Raw genomic sequence first — 25013 nt, forward strand, 5'->3', positions numbered from 1 at the left:
ACAGCTGAAGATATCTGTGTATATTTGATAATGCAGAGACAAGGTCACAAATTTCTTAAGTGAAAAGAAATTATAAATCAAATAAATTATAAAACAATAAGTATTTTCCTAATTTTATTTTTTGCATATAGACGTAAGTTCTAAACATCTGATTGGCTTAGTACCACCCAATGTTGATACTGGGAATTCACATTATCTTTATTTTCCTCTTATCATTATTTTCTAACTTTCCACAACAAATGACTAAACAGTGTCATTTAATGGCTGTAAGTAAACTATAAAGTGAATTGTAACAGTTGATTGCAACCAGTCTGATGGAAATGGACAGTATTGGTCAATTCATTTCTTATCATTACAAAATACATAAGTGGTTCATAATAGCATTGTCTTCTGAGTCATTCTGTCTCCTCTCTTAAACAACCTTCATTCATTTTTAAATAAGTTATAAGCATCCCATGTGAGACATACTGAGGGAAAAAATACAATTGGGACATATTCTACCAAAATCAATCCTTGGGACTGATAGGACAATCAGTGGTTTTCCTTAACTGATGAGTAAAAAACTTTGTTTGTTTACCAATGAAGGATATTGTTTATAAAGGACAAGTCAAAAGAAGAAATGAGGTTCAGAAGAGCCAAATGTAAATAGAAATGCATGATAGGATTCTGGCTCACTATATGGTAAATGACACATCCTAAACTGGTATAACTTTTTTCTTAATATTTTCTTTCATTACATTCTGATACAAATTACAGGGGCACCTGGGTGCTCAGTTGGTTAAACATCCGACTCCTGATTTTGGCTCATGTCATGATCTCACAGTTCATGAGTTTGATCCCCGAATTCTTTCTCTCTCCCTATTTCTCTGCCCCTCCCCAACTCGCACCTTATTTCTCTCTCTCAGTCTCTCTCTCTCTCTCTCTCTCTCTCTCTCTCTCTCTCAAAATAAAACAAACAAACCCAAATTACAATGAACTCTTAATACCATAGAATTTTTATTCCATGTCTAAAACCTATACATTTATTCTGGTTTCATATTTTGAATGACTCTGTTTCCTCTACATCTTTACAACGTCAGACTACAAATTAATCTGGATACAAAGTACAAGCCTTTGAAAGCTTCCCCATATTCCTAATGGCTATGTGGGTGATTTGACTGTGACATATGGCCTCACACACATATCCCTCTTTCATAGTCATGGCTTATTTGGACCATACTAGCTTTCTCAGCAAGTGTCAGCTTTCAACCTCCTCACGCAGATGATTTCCTTGCCACACAGAGAAGACCCTTCTTCAGTCAAGGGATTGCAATCCAAGATGCAGAATAATGGCTTGGGAGTCTCATAGACACTTCTGTAAACTTAGAACTGGCAGCTTTGGGAAAGCCTCAACTTTCTTCCCTGGGAAGGCCTAATAAGGGAAGGAGCAGAGTCAGGTCATATTTTTTAATACCCCCATTAGTAACATCTCCATATTTGAAAACCCTTTCTCCTCTGCAATCAAATTTTATTATTCTAGTCTATGCTAAGCTTTCTACCGTGCTTTTCATACTATCACCATTATTGGAATAATAAATAGTCTCATTATAGTCACAGTATTATTTTGCTCAAATCTCTGAACTCTTCTTCCTCACTGGCCTCTATAATTTAGCAATCTCCTCATTCTTCCCCAAAATTAGATACAAGGATGGATGAAGGCAACATGCATTCCCAGTATTCTTAGAAAATTTCCTCTGTTATCCTTGCTTGCGCTTACCACCAAAGTAACTAGTAAAGAGTTCAAAATCTACTTTCTATGGCTCTCTTCCCCTCAAATTAGCATATTATTCCTATCTCAATGACTCTGATTTTCTCCTTAATATCTCTTCAAAAACTTTCCTTGCTTAGCTGCTATCAGTCTCATTTCAAATATGGCTTTTTAGCCTAGAATGCATTGGCTAAATTGTTCCTGACCTTCTCATCCACAGACTAAGAACAGGTTTCTTTGCCATTTCTTTGGGATTGCTTTGAAATCTATATCTAGCTGTCATGAGATGGCTTGGGTCCACCTTAATCTATATGTGAGTGGACACAGCAACTTGAGGAGGTTGGTTATAAAGTCTTTGGGAAACAGATAATAAGTCAAAATGACCAGACTGATAACACATATCTTATCATCCAATAAACATTTGTTGAAAAGTAGTGGGAAGACACAAGGCAAATTAGACATCCAACTTGAGGGGCCTCCTTATATTGCCTGTTCTACCTTCTCATTCTCACCCCTTTCATTCTGAGTGTCTACTGAATAGCAAAAGCTTACTTAGACAACCTCACCACTCATTCCTCCTCACCAGCTAATGCAGACACTTAGTTGGAAATAAAACCAATCTAAACAAAATAAAGAGGATGCTAGTAAGTTGGATCAACTGCATTAAACGTTACAACCCTTCTGAGCCTGAACAGCATCTGCTTCTCTTAGAACCAGAGATATGACCTTAACACCATCTTCAGAGTGCCCCAAACAAGCTTTTGGACTGGCACCTGCTATGCAATTAGTAGATACCGGCTGTATTAGAATGGAGATGGTAATATTGTTTTGTTAGTCAAGAAGACAGGATATAAATATGATTTAAAATTTCCTATAAACTTTTTTTGTTCATTTGAGTCAGGATATAAATATAAAAATTCCTTATAGTTGCTTAACACTTATAATAATTTATTTCTACATTTCTAATATTTTTATTTTCTATCAGTAAGCTATTCCTATTTTCTGTTAGAAAACTATTTTGGAAGCACATAAGATGAAAGATATTTTCTCTAACCACGTCCAAATATAAGACAGAAAGATTTGCTTGCAAGGAGCAAATAATAACAGTGATAAAAACAATGACAATGATAATGCTGATAACTTACAGTGTATAAGATATCGGTAAAACTTTTAATTTTAAATTGTACATAAAGTAAAACTCAAGCAAATGTTTTAAAAAGATATAATTCTACTTTAAAAAAAAAAAAGCTTAGCTATTGAAAAACCAATGTTAACCTAGCATTTTTGGTATCAAATCTGCCATTTATATTTTACTTGTCCTTTCTTTCCTCTTTAGTCAGCCAACAAGCTTTGCTCTTTGTCAGTAAGATATGATCTGATAAGCTTATTTCTGACTTGCCCTGGGGGAAAAGTGGAGGACAGAATTACATGTGGACACTTCAGAGTGGCAAGTCTGTTCCCTGGGCTACTGAAGAAAACAAAGAGGGGCTGCATGGGAAGCAAGTCAAATAGTTCTATATTGCCTCTATGTAAACATGACAATTAAACAACTACCAAAAAGCTTCTCAACTTCTTCCCTAATAAAAATTATTAACTTTAAAAAGTAATGCTTTTTAAATAATATTTTTAAATTCTACCATTGTTTTAAAAACAACTTATTAAGAATAAAAACTCACTAAAGTATAAGTAATTCTTGGGAATATTTTTACACTTTTAATAAACCTAGAAAACATTTGTAAATTTGTAGTTCTAACATATTTCAAATGTCAAACAAAAAGAATGAAAACTTAACTACTTAAAGAATTAAATTCCCCAAATTTAAGGTTAATCACTTAAGGTATGAAGGAAGTGAATCAGAGGAAACTATAGACATAGTTTAATCTTTGTCATGAATCATGCTCTGAATTTTGAATAGATTTATATTTTAGAGAAACTGTCCAAATGGTAAACACGTGATTCAACTGTAACTTATTGTTATTTGGAATAGATGATATTGTAAAATATTCCCTTAGTCCAAACCTAGTCAAATGAGAATACTCTATCCTTTAAAAAATCTTAAAAATAATCGACTCATACTAGTTTTCAAATGAAAAGAAATACTAATCATGGTAAATCTGTTTCTCCTATATGATGCCAATGAAGTACAATTTCCATAGTCATTTATAAAACAGACATAATATAAAAGTTTTTTTTTTATTCTACTTTAACCATGTTTTTTCAACATTAAACGTGTTTATGTACCTAAGTAATCTGGACTGCAAGGAAAAAGCAATTCTTAAAAAAAATAATCTCAAACAGAAGGAGAACTACAGTGCTGGTTTCCAGAAATAAGAAAAATCTGACAACAATTTCAGGAAATCTTCCTTTCATATAGTCTCTTTGTGTACCTAAAATTAGCACCAATACTCCAGAAATAGTGAAATAATAAGATGGTTTGTAAGTGATGACAGCTTTGGTCAGGACTGACAGCAATAGCTAGCTATATAAAAGAGAATCACAAGGCTCCAGGGCAATGCACTTGTACGATATCCAGTAAATACACATCTCAATAATTAGACATACATTGATCTGCTCTTATTAACTGTTAGTCATCCAAAGCTATGTTTTAGTTTAATAATTTCCAAGGATAAGGAATTTGTCCTTTGGTTGTAATTAAGTCTCCAAACCAGACTTAGATACTGTTATCTCAAGGTCTGAGCATCCAGGAGAGTAGGCAGAATCATTTCACAAATTGTTTCATTCCCAAAGATAAATTGTTAAAATGTACAGTTCAATTTAACATTAATGGATTGTGCCTTTTGAATAGATCCTGGCCCCACTCATCACCAGGAAGATAAAAAAGCAACTATCCACAGGTTTTAGCTCTGTCTTGGTAAGTGCTTTCTCAGATTTAGTAATGAACTCTTACATGCACCACTTCATTGAAGTTTGTAATAGCTAAACGAGGGTCCCATATCTTCATCCTCATAAATGAGAGAACTGAGGCTCGAAGAACTTAAGTTCTTTTCCCAGGGCCACACACTTAAGTATCAGAGGGAGAATTCACTCACTCTGCTTAATCCAGTCTCTGCTTTTTCCAAGGTCCATTTTAAAAATCTCTTTTATATTTTAAAACAAAGAAAGAAAGATGACAGGACATTGGAGAGTAGGAAGGGATAAAGGCTACAGCCTATATCAGTGGGAGTTGGACACCGCATCAGCTGTATGGGCATACATGAAAGCACTGAAGATGGAAAAAAGTAGGGATCCCCAGGCTTTCAGTTTTGCCAGCTGCCTCATGCCATCACTTTTGGCTAAGTACTAACCTGTTCTGAACCACAATTCTTTTTTTCCTTTCCTGAGAGGCCAAAGGGGTGATTTTTTCTCAGGTGGTGGTAGTTACTATTGTTTTAGATCACCTTTCTCCCAATCCCTGAAGTATATCAGTCTAATTTGGGGTAGAGGGAAAGTAGCTTGTTCCAGAAAGTGGGCAGATGAGCAGGCAGGGAGGGAAATAACCAGTCTGATTTTGCTTTGATTTCCGTTTCAAGTCCTGTAATGACAGATCTCACTCCAGTGCAGTATGTTTTGGAAATATACTTAAAAGGGATATGTGATTGTTTTTACGTACATTTTAAGTGTTGACTAATAAAAGGCAAATATCAGAAGAAGAGTTTAATATAGCACTTTTAAACCTTTTAGTATACGAAGGCATCTGTGACCTGCTAAAATCTAATTATTTCTCCAACCCCCTTTGGAATTGTTCAGAAAGATGTAGTAGTTTCTAACTGGTGCATTAGGCATCTGGCCTGACTTCACAGAATTAGAGATAGCTGAATGTGCACTCTCTCTATATATTTTATTAATATCCCATAGGCTCATGTTAAGATTTAGTACTGATATGCCCTGACATGTATCACTACCTGTTGACAGGGAAAATAAAAAAAAAAAAAAAAAAAAAAAAAACTGGGCTAGACTTGAGAGGGTCTACAAATAGAAAATCTTTTAAAGACGTTTTGGCAATTTAAACAGAAACTCTGGTTTAAAAAAGAAAAGAAGAGAAGAGAAGAGAAAAAACAGCTTCAAGTTTATAAATTTATAAACCATGCCCAAGTTTCAGCATGCCAAATCCTTTGAAAATGAGCTAACCTCTAGAATCCGCTCCTTCCTTCTCAAACTAACAGTGCCCAATCTTCCCCTGGGCCATACCCTCTCCTCCATTCTTAACCATATATTTGAGTAGGGGGCTTAATTACGCTCACTGACACATCCCCCCAACTTTCCGTAATAGGTTCAGAAATGAGAGAAACTGAATCACAGGGTTATGTGCAGGAGCTTCTGGAAGTGGCCTCTCTTCCCTTAAACACTGTAATATGGGAATGTGATACGTGGAACTGTTAGAGCCTAAGGGAAAAGCCTGGAGCTGCCAAGGGTCCACTACATATAGCCTGAGGAGTCTGCCAACACTGAACAAGGCCAAACACTATGAGCCAGAGAGAAACTCTAATTTTGTTGACATATTTTAAGCCACTGTATCAAGCTTTACCTAAAGCCAGACCATACATTTGAACTTCTCAGTTATATGAACCAAAGATTCGAATTGTTGATTAGACAATGAGGCTTGGATTTTAAGTCACCTGCAACCAAAAAATTCTCAAGTATATTATAATAGCCCAAGGCATTTAATATACCAAAAGCCTGAGTTGGGTTTTTTGCTTGTTTTTTTACCCAAATTTGAAGACTTAATTCCCATGAAAAATGTTGAGTAGAAGAAAAAACATCCAGAATATTTCTTTCTAAGACTTAAAACGAATTTAATACATGCTAAGATTAAATCCCAAATAGCACAGTTGGAAGTGGTTTGGTGGATCATCTAGTCCTATCAGCTTCTTTTATAGGGATGTTCAATGAATCTGTATAGAGTGAATGAATGAATGAAGAAGGAGTGAATGAGGTATGTTAAGTCTAGATAGGTTAGAATTCCTGAATTAAACTGTTCCCTGGAATAATATGTATTAGAGTCACTTTCAGCTGGGAGTTTATACTAAAAGAGATTTGATTTGTTGTTATTGTTGTTTTCATTTGGATACACAAGTAAATGGCAGAGCCTGGGAAACCTGATTCCAAATCCAATCTCCCCTATTGTCCCCCAAAGAACATCTCATATCCTCTCACAAAAACAGAAAAACACAAAGTCCTTTGATATGACCAGTTTAGAGTTTTACAACTAGGATATGCTACTGGAGTTCATTTTTAATCCAGCTGTTTACAATCTGAAATGTATTTTCTCATGTGCACTGTTGGATTCATGCACTAGCCCACAAAACAAATGAAACACAACCTAAAACTCTACTATAACTCAATTAAATTCTAAACCCTGGGAACATGAGGCTATGAAATGCATGAGGACAACAGAAAAAAAAAAAAATCAACACGAAAATCTCCTATTTGCTTACCTCTTCCCCCATTTCCTTGCTACAGAACCACTTCAAAGGGAAATTTAGAAGAGTGTGAAAAAGCTATCATGGCTGTCTCCTATTTGCACACTCCTATTTGTGTATCTCCCTTTGTGCACTCTTCTACTTCTTAATGTGCCTTTTTTCCAGGTATTCAGATGCCCTCATCTTAATAATGGCAGCTACCATTCACTGTGTACTTACTATGAGTCAGGCACTGAGCTAATAAACTCAGAAAGATTTAGCAATTTGTCTACTGTCATGTAGCAAAGCCAAGATGGAGTCTGGGTATGCTAGACTCTGAAGCCCATGCCCTTTAAACATTAGATTACACTAATTCTTCCTCTCTGATCTGAGTCCTCTCTGCTGTAAGAATCAGTTCCTCCTTTCCTATCACAGCCTAAAGGGCATCAGGCTGAAAACTGCCTGTCTTCCTTCTCCTCCAACCAGCACAGTCATCCTTTTATTACAGCTAATCTCCTTTAAGTAACAAAGAAGGAAAACAATCTATAGTTACTCAGGGTAACTCTTAATCTTTCCAGAGGTGGTACTTACTATTATTCACCTCCACTGGCAGAATTTAGCCAGCTGATAAAAGTAGGGATTTAAAAAAAAAGAAACAAAGAAAGGAAGAAAGAAAGAAAGAAAGAAAGAAAGAAAGAAAGAAAGAAAGAAAGAAAGAAGAGAAAAAGATGGAAGCAACAAAAGAGTATACATTTTTGGACAGGGTAGGATGATAGAGACTATCTTAAGAGTTTACCTCCAAAGTCAGTACCTTTAGTAGATCATAAATACAATATATCTACTCTATTAGATTATATTTTTCACAATCTCTTGCCTTCTTCTATGTTTTAATCCACATTTAAAAAAAAAAAAAGAAACAGTACATAATTGGCATTCAATTATTTCCTGCTGCCTTTATTCACCATGCAATAAAACCAAAGCCCAGAGCACATAATATGAAGTCGTACCACCAATGGCAGCTTAGGGAATGGAAACCTCAGAACTCCTAACTCCCAGGCAACTATGCCACCTTGTAGGTACTTATAACCAAAATTGCCCATTTATCTTTCTTTTCTGTTTAAGGTCTGCCTGAATGGAGACAAAACTGGTTAAATATGGATATGAATATATAGTAATCTGGCCAAAGCAAAAACTCCTTTTTAAATATAAACAACTGCCATCTGAAAAGAGCCTCTAGAAAGACTTATTTCATAAAATAATCTAATCCATGTATTTGTTTTGCAGTAATAGAAGAAAATTCACCATTTAGTGAGAGATTATTCCCACCTTCCTTTCCTCCAAAAATTCAGCAGTTGCATCTCAGTGTAAGTTGTGCTACCTAACATTTTTAAAAAATTGTCTTTTTAACAGACATTAGAGTTCTAAAACTCCTGGATTTAATAGGTCTGCCCTCAGTGGCCAGCAAAAGTACAATCACAGAACAATAAGGGTCAATATGCCTCTAATCGAGGTTTCACCTTCTACTTTGATATCACCCATTCTCGGAGGGGAACTCAGAAGGTCAAACTGTTATTGAAGAAGCATAAGAATAGATAAACTAAATGAAGCTAATGAAGAGACTATAATCAAATACTCCTGGGAAAGACAATCAACTGGCCTCCTTCAGAAACAAACATTCATAGGAACTTTTTAAAAAGCACAAAAGACAACATTGTAAGCCTTTAAGAATAAAGCATATAATATTAGTTTAAGGAAATTGCCTTCCAGGTAAATCTAAAAGCAAAATATTCCCCAGCAACAATAAAAAGTGAAATGAACTTAGTGGAAAACTATGGCCCCAAAGCAATTGTTGACCAAACAGAAGAAATCAGTCTATGAAAATCATAATTGAATATGAATGTGTATAATTCTGCTAATTAGACATAGACATTCAATTGTCCAGTGTTTATTCGTGTACCAAAATTAAAATAAAATCATTTTAATATAAGCAAAACCACCCTGAAAGGTTTTTCTTAAGATGTTTACATTTTAGTCCATATTTAGAGCAGCAAAAATATATCAGAAAGGAAAAGACTCTATTTAATTTTTCTAAAACTTTTCATTTTAGGGAGGGCTCCCTAATTATGAAAAACCTAATATCTACTAGGTTCAAAGGGGATGGACAAATAGTGGTAGTATGTGAAAAATAGTTTCATTTCTTAAAACATATACAGAACAATAAATTACTCATTACCTCTAGAAAAAAGGACTAGTTACTTTCAAAGTTCTTTACCATTTGGCATGCCTGTTCCCCTTCCCTTAAATAAATCAGTTATTCATTTGAACCTGCCTTCTACTCATTTGTCAAATAAATATTCACAGTTAGAGTTAAGAGCCTTCAAAATTCCAATGCTATTGGAACTAATCAATAATGAAAATAATATGATTTTTGGTTAATTTTTTAATACACATAGTTCAAAAATAAAAAGAACCTAAGGTTTCCTACTATGATCTTATAAGTATCCTTCTAACATGCTCGTATTTTTTTTAATAAGCTTGCTACCACTACCTTGCTGTGTTAAACTTTAGAAAACGTTGAGACTCCAAAGGCCGGCCTACAAACCAAATGGCATCCCCGCTTTGGCAGGCTGAGCGCCTCATTTTGGCTTCTCTCACTCCCTCTAGCGTTCGCAAAGCTCATCTGTCTGATTATCCAGTTACCTCACTGAACAAGAGCTCGGCTAAGTCCTGCCCATCTATGACATCACCCCCTTCTTCAACCACTGCGAGGTGAAGCTTTAACTTCAGACTTGGAGGTGGGCTGTGTGCAGTAAACTGGAATGCTCTCCCTCACTCACTCCTCAGTGTAGGAGTGATCCGAAGCAGGACAAGCTCTCCCTGCAGCTGCTGTTGGCTTTGTGTGGACTGGACGCGGAGCTTGGGAGAGGGGGGAGGGTTATTACTCCAGTTCACAGTCAGTGGAATTACAGCTATAGCGGCAGTATACATGGGATTGCTTTTTCTCGTCTTCCTGGTAAGTGTTTCCCATGTTTTTCCTTAAGATTGTCCCAGAAAGTTTGCTTGGTTTTTACTCTGTAGACAGAAATGAGTTGGTACTGTGAGGCATCCAAATATGAACGTTTGCTCTGTCACCAGTAAGAGCAAAATAATGTGTGTGTGAGCCAGCAAGGAAAAATTGGGCTATACAGACAAATGCAAGAAGTTTCTTAAAACCTTCTTTCATTCAAAAGTAATAATTAATAGCTATTTTCTGCCTTGTATAGTTGCTATTTGTATAAGAGCCTTATGGAAAACATTAGGTTGGAAAGTTAAACGTTATATATTGAAGAATACAAGGCAGATTTTTTTTCACAGAGAGGAAAGCAAAAGGTCTTGCTAACTTGGTGTGTACTGTATGTGTGGTATGATCACCAATTGCTGTTTTTACAACTGTGAAAGAAAATCAATAATCCCTCTGCCCATGAGTACGCAGTACATGAAAAGCATACATCTTGCTCACAGCTAGCTGAGCTACTCCCGGAGACTTCTGTGCCTCTGTAAGGATTAACAGCTACACCTAGATTTTAAAGCTTGCACTGCTATCCTGCCAGAGCTGCTTCAAGCATTTCAGGCTTGCAAATCTCAACTAGTGACTTCAGCTCAAAGGAGGGGGAGACTTTCTTCCAAACCATACCCCCACTCCAGGAGAATGCCAAAATCCATTGCTTGGGCAAATGTAGTATGTGACTAGCATAGTAATTGGCAAAGCCTACTCAGAAAAACTAACAAAGCTCAGCGTGGAAGCGGTGCCTGATGTATGCAGTGAGTTCGGGGTGGCAAGAGGAACAAAAATTAGTAGAGCCCTCATCAAGTGGGATGCGCAGAGTATCCACTCACTTGCAACTTACAAGAGCAAAATTTTATATTGAAAGAAATGCTTTCATACAGCAAAGCTTCCAAACAGTAGTTAAATATATCTTCTAAAAAAATGTTTTTTTTTTTTTTCCAGTGAATTAGGTCTGAAACAAAATGGTTGCATAGAGGTAAAAAGTGCAACAGGCCTATATTTTCTCAACATCTGGGGGTTGATATTTGATTATTTTATCTATTTATTTAAAATTAAAAAAAAAAGCCTTGATATTTGCCAATTATGGAACCAAATCCTCTAATGGCTTTAACAATTAGCTATTTTAAATTTTCTTAAACCTATCTGTTCTAAAATGCACATATATGTTATTTTATTAGCAGGAAACAACATGAATAAATTAGCCACTAGAAAAGTGCTTCAGATGTAGCAATGCCTTTCATTTATCCGGAACCCCATACAAATATCCTGACTAGCTTGAAACATAAAGAATTAATTTGTCTGTTTTAAGACAGAACCATTTATGCTTGCCCCAAAGTGACAGATGATTGATTGATACTCATCTCTTCTGAAATGAGTAAAGAAAGAAATCCATCCTTTAAAAGTACCACAAAATATTAATTCTACCATTACTACCAATATTAATAATAATATACCAGGATTTAATCTCTAAGAAGATTAAATCAGAGACACGCTACTTAGTTTGCAAATATGTGTGTACACAACACATATACATATACACACACTTTCACACATACATATGTTTATTAGCCTGAAATAAAAAACAAGGTTACAAAAACGTGATTGTATGAATTAAAGTAGGAAAATCTCATCCAATTTTTTTTAATAGAGCACTGCCAAAACACATCAAATCCAGGAATCAGCAAAGATATTATTGAATGAATAAACATAATGAATTCATTAATCTTGCTCTTGTTAATACTAACCATCAGTTATTAATTGGGCTTTTCATTTCTCTGCACCCCCTTTTAAATCAATTTTGATTAGGTTCAAATGCCTAACTCAACACTCCTTAAACATTAAAGCTTGTGAAATACATAACTGGGCAACAAATAAAGTTTTTACAAAAAGAAGAACAACAGTAAGAAAATTTGTCATAACTGAATGTAGCCGCAAAATAGAAGGTATGTTTCTTTTGCTTTCAAGTGTTAATTAAGGAGCCTCCAATTCTATCAAAACTTTTTCAGAGCTAAATGAAGCGGTGTGAAATAAATTTGGTTGAAATCTTGTGGCTGTCAGACTTTGTTAGCAAGCTATTAATTATCTTTACCCCAGTTTCTTCTCTAGACTATATTGCCCAATCAAATAGAAACTCCAATTATGTTCAGCATCTCCTGCCTAGGGACAGCAGACCCTAATGAACACTCAGTGTCTCCAGATGAAAAATACAATTATCAGCTTTAAACATGCAAGTGCACTGCAGAGAGATTCGTCTGTGCTTTTCTTGGCCACACACCCTAAGGCTTCCTCCTCTTTCTGGATTATTTTGAGCAATTTAAAACCCTACAAAAATCAGTAGCAGAGAACTTGCCTTGTATTAACCTTATATGAATGTTTTTTCTTCCTGCTTTTTATTTTTGATGTTATACCAATACTAAATTAAATCTGGTCAGTTAAAGAAAAATTTCAGTGGATCTTAACTTTTCCCCCCTTTATTAAGGTGGGTGGGCTGCATAACAAAGAATGTGATTAATGGCAAGATGCAGAGCTAACTTAAAAATTCTGAATTAAATCACCTTAAATATTTTTATTCAGTCAGTGTATTTATAGCATTATAAATAATTGTTGAAAGTCAAATGAAGACTACCATAAATGACATCGGTGAGGGAAATGAAATTCAGTAATTTTGCAAAGGCTGTAATTTCTTCCCTCCTTTTCCCTTTAGTCCCCTTTCCCTCCCACCCCCCACCTTTTGCCCTAGAGGCCTTCACTGTTCTTCTCAACGGGAGGCTTTGTTGTAATTAAACCAGAGAAAAACTGGCCGGCAGCAGCCAACATCTGACTTGCGGCTTCTGAAAGCAGTGTTCTGGTAGAGTGTACCACCCCCCAGTGGGCAAAAACTCTACAGTAAATCTCTCAGCAATATTAATTCTCAAAACTGCCTTTTCCTATTCAGAGCATAAAAAAGGGCTGTTTGTCGACTTCTTCTAACATTCCACCATTTCAGAACTTATCATAAGTCAACAACCCAATTTCCAACAATGAGACAGTTTGTAAATGTCTTCTGGAAAAAAGCCTTCTTCCTCTTAAGAATCAATATAGGAATATACATTTCAGAAAGCATTTTCCAGTTTCAGACTGCAAATCAACATCACTAAATTTGGTGAGACATGACATCAAAAAAGAGTTTGGAAAGCCATGTTTACATTGCATAGAAGAGCAGGTTTCAGCACTTTGACTTGTCTATTGACAAGAACTCCAGAGAAAACAGATTTTAAGTAAAAGAGGAATGAAATATAATGTAAGCAGCACCTAAAGTTGCGTTTGTTTTGCATATGCATTATCTTTTTCCTAGACTCAAAATTAAATGTCAGGAATGTATAAAAAGCTCTCTCCAGGTATTAGTCTCCTTAAATGAGAGGAGAGAGAAATTGCTCTCACTTGATGAGACAATGACAGCTTTTGTTCTTTATTCTTTCACTTTTCATGTGCACAAGTTACCGTGGCAACTTTGAAAAGAAAACCCACAGACCACATTTGGTTAAATACTATTTTTAAAAAGTGTGCCACTGGACTGTGGATTGATCAGTTTATGTGTTGTTGATTTTCTTCCTCTTCATTTGCTTTACATCAGTAATATCCTACTCTGAAATGAAAAAAAAAAGTGTTTTATGATTTGAGATGTTCTCACCAACGAGCACAGTGCTTGGCGCACAGTAGACCCAAACATTTGTTGTATTAGTGTATGGAAACTTGAATACTAGAAATTTAAAGCACATCCACCAAATTGTACTCACAACACTGAAAAAGGAGCTTTAAAGTTTGCAATGGGAAAACATTTGTGATTTTAAAAGGTACAGTTTTAAGTGCAATTGCTCAAAGGTCAACGCAAACGTAAAACATGTTCCCTGCCCCAAGCCCTCTTCTGCTCACATTTACCTCCCTCTAAATTCATGTCTTCCTCATTCACACAAGTCTTGGTTCCCCAATTCATTTGATCTGGATTTAAATATGACAAAAGGAAGAAGCATTCACTATGATGAAAGATAACATCCTAGTTTGCCTTTTTCTTTTAAGGATGCTTGATTTAACTTTAAAAACCAAAATAAATGAAGCAGAATTGGATTCACTTATCACAAACCTATGGGGAGAAAAGAACCAATAACATAAAAGGAGAAAGTAAAAATCCTTTGCTTTGGAACTTTTATCCCCTGTTTTACATAAATAAAACACAACGTCTTCGGACTAGAAAATAGTCTAGATAAAACCAAGTCTGAAAAGGCACGGTTGCTTCTCTGCTGCTCAGCAAACCCTTCAGACTTCATGGCTCTCAAGAGGGGACTTAGAGGTCCTTCTGCTTGCCTGGCATTAAACAAAAGAATTGGAACTTTCCTGAAATCTGATGATCGTGGAAAATTTAACTACCAGTCAGGCTGCTTAGAAAGCATTTTGCTGTCACTATCAACTAACCTGATGTACTCCAGTTGTTCAGTTTAACCGTATATGTAGCTTATTTTAAATACCGTTTGTCTTTACAAAGACTTAGCATTCACAGGTTGATCATTTTGTTGTGCTTTCAAAAAACGTTTTAAGCCTTCATAAATAAATTACTTTCCAAAACTCTATGATTATATAAATTCCAATTTACCTAGAAATATTCACAGACTTGGATAAGTCCGATTAAGCATGTGTTTTCTTCAAACTCAAGGTTTTATTTAAATAATAACACAATTAACTTGGATGAAAAATTCTTTTAGATTTAAAAAAAAAATTTCTTAAGCTCCCATTATTAAGATAGGATTATGTGAAGAAAATCATTAAAAAGAATCTTTACTAAAATCTCAAAAAACTCTGTACTCAATATAAGATTTTTTGAAAATAAGCCATGATTTCAAATCAATTTAAATCAAAGGCAACAAATAAAGGATTTAGGAAGTTATCAACATATAATCTTAATCTAAGTGATCAAAACATGAGAATACCTTCTCATTTCAAACATTCCTACCTCTAACATATTGTAGTAGCAGGGAAGAAATCATATAAACATGTACATTGCCTCAAATCCTTGACTGTATGTAAATACCAGTTTTCTATTCAGATAAAAGTTCTTAAATTATATTAGTTTTCTTAAAATATCTCAAAAAGATAGTATCCTTACTATTTAATACTTTCTTACATCATAGAACTAAACTGGAGGCTTTTCACAGACCTGATGATTACATTATAAATGCAATTTTCTTTTAACCCCACAATTTTTCTGTATTGGAAGAAACTGAAGAGAAAGATCCCTGTTAAAAATCTGATTTATCCGTGAGGTGATTATGTTGTTCTTTTTGTCACAGTTTTAAATGCTATATGCTTAGTGATGATTCCATTAAAAAATAGTTTTAAAACATTTCTTTGAGTAACCAGGGGTCCATTTATGTTTTTCCCCAAGTTACCCCAATAACAATATTTTTCTAAAAGATGGATTACTTTTTGTTCAGAAGTAATGGCCTCTTTTCCAGTCTATGCAGACATAAAGACTTCTGAAGTTGATGTTGTGGAAACCTGGTCATAGTGTCCATACCAGTGGAGCTCATTTTTCTTGTTATCATTCACAATCAACTACAGTTTCCCTATGTGTGCGACTGTAGAACCAGCTCAGAAAAAGGAAAGTGTAAGCACTGGGGGCAGCATCGCTTATTTTAGATAGATTATTATAGCCTTTAATATGCAAAGCAAAACAAAACAAAATTGTCTATCACTATAGTTTCAAATTTAAAAGGGAAGGGAAGGAAAAGATATAAAACATAAACTATGAAACACAATCAAACACAAATTGAACTGTTCTGAGGTTAAGTAAAAGGAGAAGGAATTTGTGAGGGAATCTTCATTTCTAAGAGTATTCTCTCCAGAGAAAGGTGCTTTTTATTTTTGCCTTTAGTTTTAATGCAACTTGGGGAGAAGAGAAATGACATTTTACAAGAATTTAATGAGATTTAAGGCTTTCTGTTAATCCCACATTATTACCACTATTGTACTAATGGCAATGTGAGTTTGCCTATCAAACAGAGCAAAGGAAGCAGCTTTACAGATGTAAAACCAGAAAAATAAACAAATTAATCTTCTTTTCACACCATTTTAGGTTTCTTTTTTGTTTTTCTTCTGGGTTAAAAATGTGAAAATCAGTACATATTCTTAGAGCTTGATTTCATAAAATATTTAAATACAAGCTTTATCACTAGTTATCATTATGAGCATCTTGGACATACTCTAGGCTAACCTGACTTGGGGAACAATCAGTTCTTAAATCCTCATTCATCAGATTCATCTCCTCAAATATAGTGTGTTGTGGCATGTGACAAATGCCTGACTACTGGTAACATTTTAAGCAGGTTCTCATCAGTGATTTTTTATAATAGTTTTTAATTAGTTTCAAATACAATTTAACAAAAGTAATTGTTTCCTAAACTTAAATTAACCACATTATTTTAAATGTTGAATAATTTTCAAGTTCAAAAAACATTTACAGCAGATACTTTTTAAAATAACTTTGTAATCATAATTTCAACAACTTGGTTTTTCATTTTCATATTCCACAAAAGCAAAAGTTTTCAAGAAAATACACCATTGAAATTCAACAATAATGAGCAAAGCCCTAAATGGATCACAGTAAAACCTCACTTTAAACAATAAGTCATTTAAACTTTCCTTTGTGGGCACTTTGCAACATCCACTAGAGACTACTTTATCCATCTGCAAACTGCTATTTTTGTTTCAAGTTGCTTAAATAATAAATTAAATGGATCTGTAATTTTTTTTTAAGTCTCCTTCTGTTAACACATTCTATGATATGGTTGGTATTTCGTGGCAAACTAAAAGAAACTGAATTTTCAAATAGAACCAGAAACACAAATTTTGGCCTTGTTTAACATTCACTGCCAGTAGCATTTGAATTCTGGAACAGATGCTATCCTTGTTGGATGCTAGGTAATTACTAGGGGAGAAGCAAATTATTTCTACTGTAAGCCCTTAATTTCAGGGTCAAATATTTCCACGACACCTTAATGTTCCCTACATATACAGAAAGCCTCTGAGTAGGTCATCCTGCATAAAAGATACTGATGCCATGTACTTCCTCACCTCCACCCCAAAAAATCTTCATGGATATTAGATAATGGACAAAGCAGTCATCATTAAAATCACTGGTTTCTTTGGTGAAGCCTTAAGTCTTCTTTCAGAAATGACAAATAAACTTACTGGAAATTGGCATGTTCATGTTTGAATCTAGAGAGAAATGCCTTGTCAGATTTTGTTATGCTTTCTGAATGGTCATTATAAGGAGATAGACTGACATAGTGTCCTTTCTTTTCCAAATACAGATTTTTCAAGTTCAGTTTGCTAAAAGAAAATTAAAATTATATTCCCCTAAAAAACTAATAGTAACCTGAATTTCTATGCTACCTTTTGGCCAAGAATACCTGAGTAACTAGAGTTCCATGATCATCAACTAGTCCTCAGAAATACCTCTAAGGAGGAAGGAGATGAGGTTCACATTCTACAATTGGGAAAATTGAGGCCTACAGGTAGAATTAAACAGGGCACCGAAGAAATCAAAAGAAAAGATTTAAAGCAAACTCCTTTCAACTCTTTAAATTGTAGATTGTATGACTTTGTAAAACCATGTTCAGAAATCTCTTAAAAGTTACCATGGCATTTCTGTCAAAATCCTTGTTACGTATTTGCTCACCTCTTTGTTGTACACTTGTTTTCTTCTTTTCAAACGTTTTATCATTTTATATCTAAGATTTAAAAGTGAACTTCTAAAGATTGACCTGACATGAATTCAAAAGCCATGGAAGGCATTTACTGGTTCTTGAATGACACTTTGCTTCTGTGTTTAATTCAAAGTGACATTAACAGTTAACAGAAGAAATTACCTGTTTGGTGACAATCTCAACTTCAGCTCCTACTTTATTTGTATAGCAAAATTGCGAAGTAAAAAACAAACAGGTCATCTTATCCTTTTCACCAACTACTATGATGAAAGATTTCTTGCTTAAAGAAAGAACTGTTAAGTTTAAATTTCTAGGAAATCTCTCATATTAAAAGTTCATTATTAATAGTTTATTAAAACCTTTTGCTTTCACAGGAGATGCTCATACCCAGTATATTTTAAGGAAGAGAAATGTAAAGGAAATCTAGTATGCTTCCTTTTTTTTTTTCCCCCATGAAGAATATTTGAATTAAGTTTCTATACCTCTTAAAAAAAGAATACCTGTTCTTGTATAACGTGACTGCACCAGATATTCTGAGAAAGCAGCAAGAAGCAAAAGCTGGAAATAGCTATTTCACAGCAGGTAATCATACCTCAGGATATAGCTACTGTACAAAGTTTATACTTGGATAATCCTGTATAGGAATAAAGGTGGGGGGTAAATGACTGAAAAACCTATTACTATACAGGCCTTAGCATCATGAATGGCTTTCTTCATGAGGATCTGAAGTTACTATCTCTGACCACATTGCACAGAAGAGCCAATAAGAATTTCAAAGAGAGCAATTTCTACTAAGGGAATTAAGCTACACAAAAGGAACCTTCACACAGAAACTCTATCAGAAAAAAAAAAAAAAAGTACATAGGAAGCCATGTGTTCTACATAGTAACAGGAAGCTGAATTGTTTCTGGTCCCTACTTTAATGAGCTTGCCCACCATGCTGAACTGCAGCTGGAATGTTCATTGACAACAGCGAGCCTGATCTGGAGGTGTGTGCGGCATAGGATTACTTGAATAAACAGTGAAGAACATTTCCAAGGACTGAACAAGAATTTTTAACTCCCAGCCCCTCATCAGGAAAATAATATATGTGCATTGGATTTTCACTCACGCAAATTTATTCACATCGTTAAATAAGGTAGGAAAAATATTAAAGTGTTTTATTTTCATGCCTGAAATTATAGAGGCTAATTAATATGTAAAGGTACAGAAGAGCTCATATTACACAGTAGATTAGTACAAATCTATAATTCTCCAGCCATGGGGAAAGTTGAACCATATCCTAGATTAGAACTTGAAGAAAGATAAATGCATTGTGAAACATATTATGAAAGAGAACATAATGAAAAGTTTGCACAAAGCCATTAAGCCATGTAGTGTGAAACATTAAAAAAGGGAAAAGAGTGAGCTAGGTTAATATGAAATGGAATTTTCCACTTAGGTTAGCTGGATGTATTAGCTGTGTATTTTTTTCCTCCCTTAAAATAGATTAAAAAGATTCCTTCTGATTTTCTTGTTAGAAATACCAATGAAACAATTCTTAATATTAATAATCAAAGAAAAATAGCATCAATAATCAAAACAAATGAATGGCTTTAGTAGGATTCAGGTCTTAAGAGGTATTTAACTGACTATACCTTTGAATATTAAGAGGATGGATTTTTTTTACTACACATTTCTATACATGTACAGTCTATCTAAGAAGTAGACATCAAATTTTGATTTTTAAAAACAGTAACATTATCTTTAAGTACAATAAATCATATCCCTATGTCTCAGTTCATTATTAATGTTAAGAAAAAATTAGAAAATTGATTAGCTTGGTCAGTGACTGGCTATAGAACTGATATCAAACATTATGAAAGTGCTTTAGAATTCTCAGTAAAACTTTTATATTTAACATTTCAAAATCAAATGGACTTGGGACATGATATTCTTTAATTAAATACTACAAACCTTTAAGGTAAAGAGATTATAGGATGGTGTTGATTGTAAGCTAGTGATAAACCCTAAGCATGCAAAAAAAATTAAAAAGCTGAAAGTGATTACACATTTTAGTTTCCACATATATTTTGAACACTATTTTAAGTATCACAACCTGACTGTTTTCTGTCTTTCTTTTAACTCACTCCATTTTAGGGCTCTGACAGTACCGTGTACAAAGACCTCAACAGTGCTGACCATGATCAGCCCAGCCTGGAGCATCTTCCTCATCTGGACTAAAATTGGGCTGTTCCTTCAGGTGGCACCTCTCTTAGTTATGGCTAAATCCTGCCCATCTGTATGCCGTTGTGATGCAGGTTTCATTTACTGTAATGATCGCTTTCTGACATCCATTCCAACAGGAATACCAGAGGATGCTACAACACTCTACCTTCAGAACAACCAAATAAATAATGCTGGAATTCCTTCAGATTTGAAAAACTTGCTAAAAGTAGAAAGAATATACCTATACCACAACAGTTTAGATGAATTTCCTACCAACCTACCAAAGTACGTAAAAGAGTTACATTTGCAAGAAAATAACATAAGGACTATCACTTACGATTCACTTTCAAAAATTCCCTATCTGGAAGAATTACATTTAGATGATAACTCTGTCTCTGCTGTTAGCATTGAAGAAGGGGCATTCCGAGACAGCAACTATCTCCGACTGCTTTTCCTGTCCCGTAATCACCTCAGCACAATCCCTTGGGGTTTGCCCAGGACTATAGAAGAACTACGCTTGGACGATAATCGCATATCCACTATTTCATCACCATCTCTTCAAGGTCTCACTAGCCTAAAACGCCTGGTTCTGGATGGAAACCTATTGAACAACCACGGTTTAGGTGATAAAGTTTTCTTCAACCTAGTCAACTTAACAGAACTGTCATTGGTGCGGAATTCCCTGACTGCTGCACCAGTAAACCTTCCAGGCACAAACCTGAGGAAGCTTTATCTTCAAGATAACCACATCAATCGGGTGCCCCCAAATGCTTTTTCTTATCTAAGGCAGCTGTATCGACTCGACATGTCCAATAACAACCTAAGTAATTTACCTCAGGGTATCTTTGATGATTTGGACAATATAACCCAACTGATTCTTCGCAACAATCCCTGGTATTGTGGGTGCAAAATGAAATGGGTACGTGACTGGTTACAGTCACTACCTATGAAGGTCAATGTGCGTGGGCTTATGTGCCAAGCCCCAGAAAAAGTTCGGGGGATGGCTATCAAGGACCTTAATGCGGAACTTTTCGATTGTAAGGACAGTGCAGTGGTAAGCACCATTCAGATAACCACTGCAATACCCAACACAGTATATCCTGCTCAAGGACAGTGGCCAGCTCCAGTGACCAAACAACCAGACATTAAGAACCCCAAGCTCACTAAAGATCAGCGAACCACAGGGAGTCCAGCAAGAAAAACAATTATAATTACTGTGAAATCTGTCACCTCTGACACGATTCATATCTCTTGGAAACTTGTCCTACCTATGACTGCTTTAAGACTCAGCTGGCTCAAACTGGGCCATAGCCCAGCATTTGGATCTATAACAGAAACAATCGTAACAGGGGAACGCAATGAATACTTAGTGACAGCCCTGGAGCCTGATTCGCCATATCGAGTCTGCATGGTTCCCATGGAAACCAGTAACCTCTACCTATTTGATGAAGCCCCTGTTTGTATTGAGACTGAAACTGCACCCCTTCGAATGTACAACCCTACAACCACCCTTAATCGAGAGCAAGAGAAAGAACCTTACAAAAACCCCAATTTACCATTGGCTGCCATCATTGGTGGGGCTGTGGCCCTGGTCACCATTGCCCTTCTTGCTTTAGTGTGCTGGTACGTTCATAGGAACGGATCACTCTTCTCAAGGAACTGCGCGTACAGCAAAGGGAGGAGAAGAAAGGATGACTATGCGGAAGCTGGCACTAAGAAGGACAACTCCATCCTGGAAATCAGGGAGACTTCTTTTCAGATGTTACCAATAAGCAATGAACCAATCTCAAAGGAGGAATTTGTAATACACACCATATTTCCTCCTAATGGAATGAATCTGTACAAAAACAATCACAGTGAAAGCAGTAGTAACCGAAGCTACAGAGACAGTGGTATTCCAGACTCAGATCACTCACACTCATGATGCTGGAGGCCTTGTAGCTGACTGTGTTTCGGTTTTTTTAAACCTAAGGGAGATGATGGTAGGAACCCTGTTCTACTGCAAAACACTGGAAAAAGAGACTGAAAAAAGCAATGTACTGTACATTTGCCATATAATTTATATTTAAGAACTTTTTATTAAAAGTTTCAAATTTCAGGTTACTGCTGCGATTGATGTAGTAGAGATGCCTGAACACAAGTCTATATTTTAGTATTTTTTAGTAATTTGTACTGTATTTTCCTTGCAAATACTGAAGTTATAAACCATTTACTTTGTGTTCTACTGAGTAAGATGACTTGTTGACTGTGAAAGTGAATTTTCTTGCTGTGTTGAACAATCAGGACTGAGTTCACATGAGATCCTTGTAGTATAAGCACAGGCCATTTTTCACTTTGGTATTAATGAAATGTAAAAAAAGAAAACCTGGCTGAATGAGAAAACTTAAAGTTCAAAAAATAGTTATGAAAGAATGTTCCAACTATTAAATTTGTATTATCCCAGTGGTATTCAATAAATTAAAATATGTGACGTAATGGGCAATATCAAACTTGCTGCATATTTCCATTTTTACTCTAAGCAAATTAGATACTTTTAAGAAAATACGCATATCTTCTGAACTGAATACATCCGCTGGCATAAAGGAGTGTGAAGTCTGCTGTTAAAACCACTGTTAACAAAGCTTTGAGAATAAAGGACTTCACAAAATGAATAATGTAAGAGCACTCTTAAGTTAGGGGGAAATTTATACTTAGGAAAATATGAAATCTTAGACTCTGATAGTGTAATGACACAAACACCAGAATTGCATTTTGGTTTTGCCTATACCATCCTGATTTTTGAAAAGAGAATTCTAAAGATATAATTGTTAATGTTTATGTTTTTATCATAAATGATATCAAAAGAGAAACATACATATTTAAAAAGGTAGTGTACCCATAAGCAATTCCCCTCAACAATGCAGAGAAAGTAGTACTTTGAAAAAGGGAGAATTTAAAAGAAAAATAACTACTAGAAATCAAATTTAGATCTGGTTTATATGAAATGTTTTAACACTGTACATAAAAGTTCAATTTACCTTCACAATGATCAAGAATACTGCCCATTACTGTCACAGTTTTCCACATATTACATAATGAACTTGTAATGTAACATTTCTTTCTAGCTTCCTACTGAATTGTAAGCTATTACTTGTTTAAAAACCACATCATTTTTCTGTTGCCATGATTTTTATTTTTCCAACAAAAAACCAAAGTGCATTGTACGCCCTTTGGCCAGTCTTGTATGTGCCTTGATCCAATGCTACATGTATTCAGCTTTTAAAACTCGACAAATTTTTCATACTTCCTTAAATATGAAAAATTATGGTCTTATTGCTGAATAAAACAAGAAAAAAGTACAAAATAATCGTGCTTGCTTTTTCGGGATTATGTTACTATCACTAAAGTAGCAAATTGCCCAGCACATTATTCCTAAGCACCCCCATGTATTTTTCTAGGCATAAAAATAAACGTTGACTACAAATAAAAATATATATATAGCAATATCTCGAGCTTGTGTATCATTTAACTTTAAAGAGTTCAGTGTTTCATGAACAAATTAACTTTCTATCATTCTTTTGGAATACTATTATTTTGCTTATTCACTCCAAAGATGGAAAACTTCAGAAGTGGTTCTGTGATCTTTCAGTCTTTTTTACGTTGCTGCCATTGTCCTTACTGATACTTTTTAAAATGGTCTTTGAAAAACTAATATATTTTTTTAATAGCTTTTTGGTAGTATGAGTTGGCACTACAGGATTTGAAATCTCAGATCTATCACTTAGTAGGTATGTAATTAAAAGCAAACCACTTTCTCATCTCTTACAGGACATGATATGCATGGAAACTGCGCAATGTTCAACCAAATTAAGTTACTACTATTATGATCAAGAAAGTTTACCATGTGTTTCCAGAGGTTTGTTAGATATTTCTCCTTTTGCTAGTCCACTGACAAACATCTCCAGCAGCCTGTGAAATGTTATTTATTATTCATTTGCCATCTACATATGTTTCCCAATAAGATTATCTCTTTTGACTTCTTGTTATGAAGAATTCCTGTTTTCTAGGAATAACTTAGCAAAGACTCATGTGATTAACCTTAAATATAGGGAACGTTTTGTGAAGGAAGTTTGACTTTTGCTTCCAGAGGTTTTAAGTAGTTCAGCTACAGTGCTGCCAGAAAGGATGATTCCATTATATCGCTATAAACCTATGAGTTTATAATAAGCCAAAAGCCAAAAGATTATATTGACTAATTTCCAATTAGTGCATCTTTCATGAGCACAGGAAATTTTATGTGTGTTCTAATACATGCATTTTAATTATTTTACCTGGGATAAATCAGAAACGGGTTTTATATCAGCAAATATAAATAGCAACAACAGTGTAAAAGTTTATTCTTTTCCTAGGTCTATGAAACCCAAATGCTTTGCTGAACAAATATATATATATATATGTATCTCCTTTTAATAAAATGATAAAATACAAATATCTACCTTAAAGGGCACTAAATTTATTATAAATACATGTGCATATATCCCAAACAAATGTTCACAATTTTTACTGATCAGGCACTAACAGAAAATTGTAGGAAAAAGAAAAATCCCATCCTGAATATACAACTTATAGATTTAACAAGAATACTATTGAGGAAGCTACCAAAAAAAAAAGAAGAGGGAAAAATCACTCCCTTGCTGAATGTTTGACAAAAATCAAAAACTGTTTTTGGATGCAGCCACTTGTAACTGCATTAAATCACTGTATTTACACTCTCATTCCCTATTAAAAACAACACTGTTCTCTTTCAGCAAGGCCTATTTATTAAAAGTATTCCCCTGTGCCAAATGAACTAGTAAAAAAAAGTTTGCTTTACTAACTACAGTTTCTGAGTAAAG

The 25013-nt window shown here is 34.9% G+C and overlaps 2 protein-coding genes across 4 annotated transcripts in view; one reads left to right on the top strand and one right to left on the bottom strand.

Annotated features, from left to right (window-relative positions):
• The window catches only part of MACROD2 (mono-ADP ribosylhydrolase 2), a 2047210-nt gene that overhangs the window by 1654704 nt on the left and 367493 nt on the right, over positions 1 to 25013 (bottom strand). The window lies entirely within an intron of this gene.
• Positions 9924 to 23622, top strand: FLRT3 (fibronectin leucine rich transmembrane protein 3). 3 transcript variants are annotated; one of them, XM_086701646.1, is made up of 4 exons: positions 9925 to 10159; positions 11999 to 12135; positions 18306 to 19069; positions 20071 to 23622. In XM_086701646.1, exon 4 carries the CDS (start codon positions 20114 to 20116, stop codon positions 22061 to 22063), a length of 1950 nt encoding a protein of 649 aa, XP_086557772.1. In that variant the 5' UTR covers positions 9925 to 10159; positions 11999 to 12135; positions 18306 to 19069; positions 20071 to 20113; the 3' UTR covers positions 22064 to 23622. The 3 variants fall into 3 exon arrangements, with proteins under 3 accessions (XP_025787793.1, XP_086557772.1, XP_086557773.1); XM_086701647.1 differs by lacking the exon at positions 11999 to 12135; XM_025932008.2 differs by lacking the exons at positions 11999 to 12135; positions 18306 to 19069 and having other exon boundaries at positions 9924 to 10159.

The sequence above is a fragment of the Puma concolor genome, chromosome A3 (assembly GCF_028749965.1).
Source record: "Puma concolor isolate L17-30 chromosome A3, mPumCon1.1.hap2, whole genome shotgun sequence".
Classification (NCBI taxonomy): Eukaryota; Metazoa; Chordata; class Mammalia; order Carnivora; family Felidae; genus Puma; species Puma concolor.